At 44.0% G+C, this 10,115-nt stretch overlaps 1 protein-coding gene across 1 annotated transcript; it reads left to right on the top strand.

The window, feature by feature from the left end:
• Positions 1 to 1,496: 1,496 nt before the first annotated feature.
• LOC307161310 (putative inhibitor of apoptosis) lies at positions 1,497 to 2,426 on the top strand (the record flags this gene model as incomplete). The annotated part of the gene is made up of 1 exon (XM_079875937.1): positions 1,497 to 2,426. The coding sequence occupies one exon, from the start codon at positions 1,497 to 1,499 to the stop codon at positions 2,424 to 2,426; it is 930 nt and encodes a 309-aa protein (XP_079732063.1).
• Positions 2,427 to 10,115: the final 7,689 nt, after the last annotated feature.

The raw sequence follows: 10,115 nt of genomic DNA, 5'->3' as shown, positions 1-10,115 counted from the left end.
TAAACGTATTTACCTAACATCCATAAAGTAAATTAAGACTAAGTTCCTTTTTTTGTGGACAAAGTGAACTTTGGAGTGCTTACGGGGTCAAAAATAAGTGCCATTTGGAACTCTTGTATCAAAAAAATATATGTTGATAATGATTAGTTATGCCAAATGATAGTTTGGCATGCATGGGATTGGTTGTCCATAGTGAGAGAGAAATACTTTTATTATAGAAATGGCTATTTTTTATTCTATTCTTTAATCCACAAATAAAATAGGTTTTTATACCTGCTCAAGTACTTCTTGATGAGTTTCTTCTGTATTAAACAGCGAATCTTCTCAGTCAGATCGTCGTAAGATCTCAGGAATCCTCTCACACTGCTCGTGTTCACGCGCTCCATCGCTGCACTTGTGTGTATGACTCGAACGATTCAAACTTCCATAATGTGGGTTTAATTTACATAGTTATTTATGGCTTTCCTTAGGCCAACCTCCATACATTCTACACAACAGGGTGGGTGGACCCCAGCCTGATAAATATTTCAGGACATTACACGCTCTACTCTAGCTCTACTAGCCTCGGACTACAGCGCCACTGCAACAAAAGTTGAAAGTCCTGAACCTGACGCAAACTTCTGCGCATTAAAGCACGATTGTACCGCAAGGGAGATTCCAGGAACAAAAAGTTGGATAAAAATTCGAAAAGCTGAAAAAATGGCGACGCAAAACCTAAAGGAGAGCGACTCCCCGTTGAGTTCTGGCGATACGGGGTACAATTATCCTCCGGTGTGTGAGTGTGCCACGGGCAAAGAGTGTCGTTTAAGAGCTATGCTGGACTCTATGTTTAAAGATTATTTTAGAGGCCAAATGGTTGGCTTGATGCACAGGATCATCGACGCTGCGTGTGATATGAAAAAAGATTCTGCGCAGGATACCAAACGTGTGACAAGTCTCAAAAATGAAATGGACGTCGTAAGAAGCTTGACAAAGCCATGGCCTGATGTAACGCCCATGTTTTTTAACTGCAAAGAGCCGAACGGCGTAATCCTCAGAAAAGTTCTGGATGTGTTGGGTGGATGTTGTGCCGAATTCGAAATCACAGAAATACTCGCTATATGGACATTCGTAATGGATCTCTGTGTGTCACTGGTGTCAAAAAATGCAAAAACTGACGTTGGTGAATTAGTTGAAAGTCTGGTCAACTATAGCCTGGAGCAAAACATGATAGCCTGCAGAGATTTTTTATTCTGGTTAGACCATCTGTAAATCTCGTTATTGTCGTTCTTCTTCAATGTATGAAAGTATAATGTTGAAATAAAATTCTGGTAAAAAATGTCTGAGCTCATAATATTTAGAATAATTCAATATTTGTTTTCTGCATTTTATGTGCGTGCATGTGCAACCATTTACATTCCAGACACGCCCTGTGGTCACATTTTTATGTCATTTTTATGAGAGTTTTCCGCCCCTGCGACATCCGTTTCAGGCCAAACGGAAGAGTTTACTTAAACATGGATATGTCTCACCAGCAACCTCCGGCTTGTCACAATCCTGGCATGCGTCGGGAACAGGAACGCCTTGACACCTTTCAGAATTGGGCTCTTGCACCAGTAAGTCCGGCCGAGCTTGCCAAAGCTGGTTTCTACTATCTTGGCCAGGGCGACAGAGTGGCTTGCTTCAGTTGTGGAGGCCAGCTTAGCAACTGGGAACCGGGAGATCGTGCAGTATCAGAACACCAGAGGCATTACCCCAACTGCCGCTTCGTTCGAGGTGACCGTGCAGATAATGTACCTTTATCTAGCCTTTTCAATGTATCGGCAATGCAACGGTGTGAAGAAAGGTTGCTCACATTTGTCTACTGGCCCTCAAGAATAACTGTTCGACCAGACCAATTGGCTAAGGCTGGTTTTTACTATGTTGGTCGTAATGATGACGTGAAGTGCTTTTCTTGCGATGGTGTACTCAGATGTTGGGAGTCTGGTGATGATCCATGGGTAGAACATGCCAAGTGGTTTCCAAGATGTGAATACCTGCTGCAAGAAAAGGGCCAAGAGTTTGTTCATCAGATTCAAGCAAGATTTCCAAGACTATTTGAGCGGCTATTGACTAATGGAGACAGCGAATCGAGAGAATTTGTGAGAGAACAAGAGAACAATCCTGTGGTGAAGTCTGCTTTGGAGATGGAATTTGAGTGTGGCCTGACGACCGAGACAAATGAAGCTGCATCCCCGAGTCAAGATCTTTCAGACTTGCCTATGGAGGAACAGTTAAGAAGACTTCAAGAGGAGCGCACATGCAAAGTTTGCATGGATAAGGAAGTGAACATTGTCTTCATCCCCTGTGGTCACCTAGTTGTGTGCAAAGAATGTGCGCCTTCTCTGAGCAAGTGCCCCATATGTAGAGGATTGGTCAAAGGCGCCGTCCGTACTTTCCTATCATAAAGTTTTCCTATCATTTGGATTTAACTTGATGCATAAAAACAAAGGAGAAGTTTATTATTTTCACTCGATCCAGTAACAACAGTTTTTGGATTTACAAACATTTAGAAAGTAGTTAGGATGCGCTTGCTTTAAGTTAATGTTTTTTAAGAAAAATTTTGCGTAGGCTTTAAGTTCATAGACCTTTAAAATGAGTTGAAATTAAAATGTGATATCATTACCGAATTCAGGGATGTTTAATAGCTTCAATAGCACCGGCTGATTTAAGTTTTTCTTCAAACAAAAGTAATTTTGTTGTATGCACAGATTTTGAGGGTCGCTTATAGAGAGAGGCGTCCTTGTCTTTAAAAACATAGAACCAGAGATATAATTAAAATATTAAAATATACATTTTAGTGCTATTTAAAAACTAGGACGGTATAATGTAAATGTCTCTCGTATCAAATCAAGATACAAATCAAGCCAATTCATGCGAATACCGTCGTATATGAACAAAGAGAAGACCTAGAGTTCACTAACATTACAGCTAACTGTAGGAAAAGTGTAAAGAAAACGCCATACAATCGCAATGCGAACAAAATCTTTTAAACAAAAGTCTTGTTTCAAAGTCGGTACGGTGAAAACTGTGTGAACTTTGATGAGGCCGAGAACACTAGCGCTTTTATTTAACAATTATTTTCAATAATATTGAAAAACGGTTCAATAACAATGTTCAATATAAACAAGAATCCAATGTGTGAATCCAGAATATGTTTCACATATAACCGATGACTGTTAGATAGATGATTTATCTAACCATTGAAATTGACAATATGTGATTCTGCCGAATAAAACTCTGGTGTCAAAGTGTGGACGGAATAAAAAATGAATCAACCCCCCCTTTCATGTAAAAATACCACGTATCAACCGTGATTCATTAGCTTAACCGTGTAATAGTTAGACGAGTTATAGCGTAATAGGTAACAGAAAAACAGCCATAGTCATTTTTTTTAGTCATATTTTTTGTTTTCTTTTTTTTATAAAACAAAAAAGAACCGGTTAAAGGCCTATCGTGTAGAAGGACCTATAATGTATAGTATACATTCCTAACATGTTTGACCACACTCTATGTACTTTTTGCAAACTGTACAAAAAGAAACAAGATGTCAATGGCAGACATTCAAAACGGATCACTATAGTGGCTTTCCTGTATTTGTTTTAAATGGCTCATGATGATGAAGAATTAGAATTTACTTTTGTGGAATTTTACCTGCAGGTTTTACCAAAGTGTGGAACTTTGTATCACTACGGTGTGACAAAATACTCCCAAAGATTTAAGCACAACTACTTGCATACATAGGAGAATATCTTACCATGTAGATTGTGAACATTCCATTATCTGTTTATTTGGGGTTAGATGTTAGTTAAAAGATAAAGGTATTAGTTAATAACAAAAACTTTAAATCACCATAATCAATAAAATATGGTTCAGTTTGAAAATGTTTATTTACGACGTTGTTCGTCGTGAGTGAGATGTTAGAGAAATCTGGTTGCACTACGCCTGAAACTTAATCATCCAGATCTAAACTAAACATTATCATGGTTTAGTTGTATTTTTCTTAAAAATGTTTTTTCTTAAAAATTATCGTTTCATCGTATTCATATTTATCAGGTTGATGTTTAGAAATAAGCAAAGTACATTTATAAAACAAAAAAGAACCGGTTAATGGCCTTGTGTCAGAACACAACAGGTTATTCTAACTTTGAAAAGTGTCATACAGTATTTGATTTTGGGTGAAAATCTGGAAAACTACCTTACACATGCAGTGTTTTCGCCAACGGGCCTAAACCGTTGACCCCTGAAGTTCTGACTTCTGAAGGTCTCTCATGTGTAGATTGAAAAATGGTATTTTATAAGCTAAAATCATTGTCTTTATTCATAAATATGTCCTCATGGGTGTAAAATGATCTGATTTTAAGAAAGATCATTTCTTATCTTTTATTTACATGGGGCGGGTAAGTCCAAGGAGGCTTCCGTGTCGTTCCGCCATCTTGAAACACTATAATACCAGAGAGGTACAAAAAGCACTAGCACGTTTCATCATCAACACTACTATAGTCAACAACCAAATTATGACTTAAAACCGTTTTAAGTATTACATTAAAAAGACGTCACTGACAAAAATTGTAATTCTGGATTAAGTAATAATTATGACAAGTCGAAATGATGACTTAAAAAGTTGAAATTATGACTATGCGTCATGATAATGAGATGAAAAGTTGAAATGATGACGTACTAAATTGAAATTATGATAAAGTATTCCATAGTGAAATTTTCTGAATTCAATATAATTGTATTTGTGAAAATGATTCAGTACTGAATCTTCAAGAAACTGCTTGTTTCTGCAGTTCGTGTAGGCCTCTAAGACTATGAATTACTAAAAATGATTATTGATGATTATTCGACTATTGAGTAGCAGCCTGGACAGCCTGGATGAAAACCAGGAATCCTAACCGATAGACCATATGGGAGGCGTTGATACTGCCCCCGCCACATTTGAAAGGCTGCGCTGCACGGTACAATATAATTGTAACGATCACCAGCTGGAGCTGCCCTTGTGAGCCACCAGAGGGCAGTCCACATCAGACTATCCTATTCACTCACAAACTACAGTTCCCATAACTCACTGCCTGGACTCATCATCACTTATCACTGATCACATTCACCTGTACCTCATTCACTGATTGCATTCACCTGTCTCATCATCCTGTTAGTCTGTCTATATATACCTTGTTCATTCATTCACTCACCGCGAAGTCTTGTTAAGTGTTACACTGCTATTCTGAGCGTTTCCCTGGTTGTCTTGTTTCTTGTTTTTGGATATCTTGCCCTGTTTCCTGGATTACTCTCTTGCCTCTGGTCCCTGGATTACTCTCTTGCCTCTGGTCCCTGCCTGTTTTGTTTGTTTGTTTGTTTCTTTTAGGGATGGGGAAATGAAGCCTCATGAATCACTGAGGCTTTCCCCTGACTGTTCCGGGAAAAGATTCAAAGCTTCGAGAGTGTCGAGAACAGCGCCGAGAACAGCGCCATCTGGTGCTTATTTAAAATAAAGCAGCCAGAAGCCTGTGTTAGAAGCTCTGGCAGATGAAGCAACCACAACACACTCCATAGTTTCAATGTTATGTATGTGTACAAATAAAAGCCTTACATGTTTGTGTTTGATTTGTTCATTAAATAAATTCATTTTCCCATTAAAGTGTGACAATAAAATATAATAGTTTATAAGCTTATATGATTCAATAAGATTTAATGTAGGCCTACTCTCTCTCTCTCTCTCTCTCTCTACACACACACACAATGAATAAGGACATTGTCTGATAGTATCATCTGTTATTAAATGTCAATATCAATAATTGTAAATATCAACCAGACTGAGCCAACAATGACTCGTTAAATACGATCTGAAGTTCGAGCCTTCTGACACCCAAAGCGAAACGCGCACGTGACTGGACAGAAAGTGAGGCTTCGTTTGTCATCGATCACGTGACTCTAGTAAACCAATACACGCCTCGATACGGGGCTTCACTACAAATTGTGTCGCTTATGTGATACGCGCATCGAAGCTTCAGTGTCATATGTAACATCACTAGTTTCTTTGTTTTGGACTGCTTTCCTGTGTATGACCCTAGCCTGTATGTTGGATTACGCCTCTGGATTGCCCCACAAAATAAAGCTGCATTTGGATCTCCTACTTCGTGTCTCTGAGCAGTACGTGACAGAAGACTTCGCCACACTTCAGATCCAGCAGCTATGACCTCCTGTAATACAGCAGTACGGATCTCACCTGATCTTCCCAGCATGAGCCGGGAGTTCGCTGGACAGATCGCGGCCTTAGCCCTGGATAGCCTCGATCTGTTCCAGTACACCTGGGTTTTTTTTCCTCTCGCTGCCTCTTGCTCTCTGGGTGACGAGGCTATTAAGTTATGTTACCGGCTGGGGGCTAAGGAGGTCGACCCGAGGGAGCTCCCCGATCTCTCTGGTCTGGATTGGAGAGAGGCACTCTCCAGATGTCTGGAGAGCTTCCTTCCGTGGCACCCCCGTCCAGCCGAGCCTGCACTTCACGCCAGTCCAGCCGAGCCTGCACTTCACGCCAGTCCAGCCGAGCCTGCACTTCACGCCAGATCTGCCGAAGCCAAGACAGCAAGCGACATGCCCGCCAAGCTAGAGTCTTCACCGCTGGTCCCGTCCAGCACAGAGCCCTCTTCACCGCTGGTCCCGTCCAGCACAGAGCCCTCTTCACCGCTGGTCCCGTCCAGCACAGAGCCCTCTTCACTGCTGGTCCCGTTCAGCACAGAGTCCTCTTCACCGCTGGTCCCGTCCAGCACAGAGCCCTCTTCACCGCTGGTTCCGTCCAGCACAGAGCCTTCACTGCTGGTCCCGTCCAGCTCAGAGCCCTCTTCGCCGCTGGTCCCGCCCAGCTCAGAGCCCTCTTCGCCGCTGGTTCTGTCCAGCTCAAAGCCTTCTTCATCGCTGGTCCTAACCAGCTCAGAGTCCTCTTCGCCGCTGGTCCTACCCAGCTCAAAGCCCTCGCCGCCGCTGGTCCCGTCAAGCTCAGAGTGCGCTTCTGCTGATCCAGAGACTGTTCACGTCGCTTCTGCTGATCCAGAGACTGTTCACGTCGCTTCTGCTGATCCAGAGACTGTTCACGTTGCTTCTGCTGATCCAGAGACTGTTCACGTCGCTTCTGCTGATCCAGAGACTGTTCATGTCGCTTCTGCTGATGCAGAGACTGTTCACGTCGCTTCTGCTGATCCAGAGACTGTTCACGTCGCTTCTGCTGATCCAGAGACTGTTCACGTCACTTCTGCCGATCCAGAGACTGAGCTTCACGTCACGTCCGTCCGTCAAGTGTCTCGTCCCGCCGAGACTGAATCTGTTCCTGAGCCTGAAACTGATCCGGATACTGAGCTTGAATCTGTTCCTCTTCCTCTTTCTGCGCCTGTGTCTACAGACAAGATGGCCGACTCCACGCCTGTGTCTTCGGACAAGATGGTCGACTCCACGCCTGTGTCTTCGGACAAGATGGTCGACTCCACGCCTGTGTCTTCGGACAAGATGGCCGACTCCACGCCTGTGTCTTCGGACAAGATGGCCGACTCCACGCCTGTGTCTTCGGACAAGATGGCCGACTCCACGCCTGTGTCTTCGGACAAGATGGCCGACTCCACGCCTGTGTCTTCGGACAAGATGGCCGACTCCACGCCTGTGTCTTCGGACAAGATGGCCGACTCCACGCCTGTGTCTCCAGACACGATGACCTCCGCCACCGAACCAGTGTCTCAGGACGAGATGGTCTCCGCCGAGCCAGTTTCTACGGACAAGATGGCCGCTGACACGTCTGTTCCTGAGCCGGAGCCAGTGTCTGTTCCTGAGCCGGAGCCAGTGTCTGTTCCTGAGCCGGAGCCAGTGTCTGTTCCTGAGCCGGAGCCAGTGTCTGTTCCTGAGCCGGAGCCAGTGTCTGTTCCTGAGCCGGAGCCAGTGTCTGTTCCTGAGCCGGAGCCAGTGTCTGTTCCTGAGCCGGAGCCAGTGCCTGTGTCTGTTCCTGTTCCTGTGTCTGTTCCTGAGCCGGAGCCAGTGTCTGTTCCTGAGCCGGAGCCAGTTCCTGTTCCTGAGCCGGTGCCTGTGTCTGTTCCTGTTCCTGAGCCGGTGCCTGTGTCTGTTCCAGTCCCTGAGCCAGTGTCTGTTCCAGTCCCTGAGCCGATGTCTGTTCCTGTGCCCTGGCCGCCCGAGGGATCGTCTCCGCCCTGGCCGCCCGAGGGGTCGTCTCCGCCCTGGCCGCCCGAGGGGTCGTCTCCGCCCTGGCCGCCCGAGGGGTCGTCTCCGCCCTGGCCGCCCGAGGGGTCGTCTCCGCCCTGGCCGCCCGATGGACGGTCGTCTCCGCCCTGGCCGCCCGATGGACGGTCGTCTCCGCCCTGGCCGCCCGATGGACGGTCGTCTCCGCCCTGGCCGCCCGATGGACTGCCTGCTCCGTCCTGGCCTCCCGTATTACCACAGTCTCAAGGTCCTCTTCCGCTCCACGGACCTGGCCCTCCATCCCGCCCCCGGATCCGCCTCCGGGCCACCTCCCACCTGGACAGTTTTGGAGCGTCTGGAAGCCGCTCTTTGGGGAGGGGCTATGTAACGATCACCAGCTGGAGCTGCCCTTGTGAGCCACCAGAGGGCAGTCCACATCAGACTATCCTATTCACTCACAAACTACAGTTCCCATAACTCACTGCCTGGACTCATCATCACTTATCACTGATCACATTCACCTGTACCTCATTCACTGATTGCATTCACCTGTCTCATCATCCTGTTAGTCTGTCTATATATACCTTGTTCATTCATTCACTCACCGCGAAGTCTTGTTAAGTGTTACACTGCTATTCTGAGAGTTTCCCTGGTTGTCTTGTTTCTTGTTTTTGGATATCTTGCCCTGTTTCCTGGATTACTCTCTTGCCTCTGGTCCCTGGATTACTCTCTTGCCTCTGGTCCCTGCCTGTTTTGTTTGTTTGTTTGTTTCTTTGTTTTGGACTGCTTTCCTGTGTATGACCCTAGCCTGTATGTTGGATTACGCCTCTGGATTGCCCCACAAAATAAAGCTGCATTTGGATCTCCTACTTCGTGTCTCTGAGCAGTACGTGACAATAATGCTGGATCATAGTTATGCCGAGCCACAGGAGAAGTTTTAATTAAATTCAAATTTAATTTATCGTTATGTAAATAAAAATCGGGATAGCTTTTCTCAGGTGGAAAGAGCTAATGAAGGAGAAAGACTTTCAAAGGTACGGTCTAAATGACAAGCTTGGTTAATCATTATATAGAACGGTAGAACATGTATGGTAGAACATGTAACAAAGTACATCATAACGGTAGAACATGTACAATTAAACTCGATGAAGCGCTATCGGAAGACATGTTGTAGATTCTTGACACATTTACCAAAGTTGAAAAAGCGAGTAGATGGGAGAACTGCTAGACAGCACTATTCGTTTAAATGCAAAATAGAATTTCACAGCTGGATGGGAATCTTTTTAAATCTTTAACAAAAAGGCCTGCAAAATCGAGGGGGTCAAAGGGCATAGCTTCCTGCTATAGCTCTCGCCAAAGTCTGTTCATGCGGCCACCATCAACAAATGCTAACATTTGAAACTTCTACATGTATTTTGAGTAGATGACCGATAGTATATTCTCAGTAAAGGGTTTCACCCTAGTTCGGGAGATACGAGTAAAAATGATCTTATACGATGTGTGATTTTTACTTTGATTTTCCAAATGATACAACTTTGTCTAAATAAGAGCAATGTAAAGTCCTAGGATTTCTTAAAAAAACATTGTGACAAACTTTGACACCATGTTTCATGTTGTATGTTGTATGTAACAATCTAAAGTTTTTGGACAGACGCTGCTTAGTAACAATAATACATAAATCTTCTAAGAAGATATGATTTTAATAAAACTTTAAACTTTTAAATGAATTTAGTGTAAACTCTGGATGTAGTATGCTCTGAAACCCAGACTAGATTTACTGCGACAGTCCGCCGAGACTCATCTGGTTTGTTGCCCTATATCCTGAAGCTTCAGTACACACCGTAGTTTATCACTGAAGGATTTTTTTTTTTTTTTGTTCTGTTTATGACAACTTAAACTATTTGCTTTTATCATTGCAT

This window comes from Squalius cephalus (genome assembly GCF_949319135.1).
Source record: "Squalius cephalus genome assembly, chromosome: 7".
Lineage (NCBI taxonomy): Eukaryota > Metazoa > Chordata > Actinopteri > Cypriniformes > Leuciscidae > Squalius > Squalius cephalus.
Note: the sequence above shows the minus strand (reverse complement) of the source record. Positions and strands in the feature narration are given on the sequence as shown.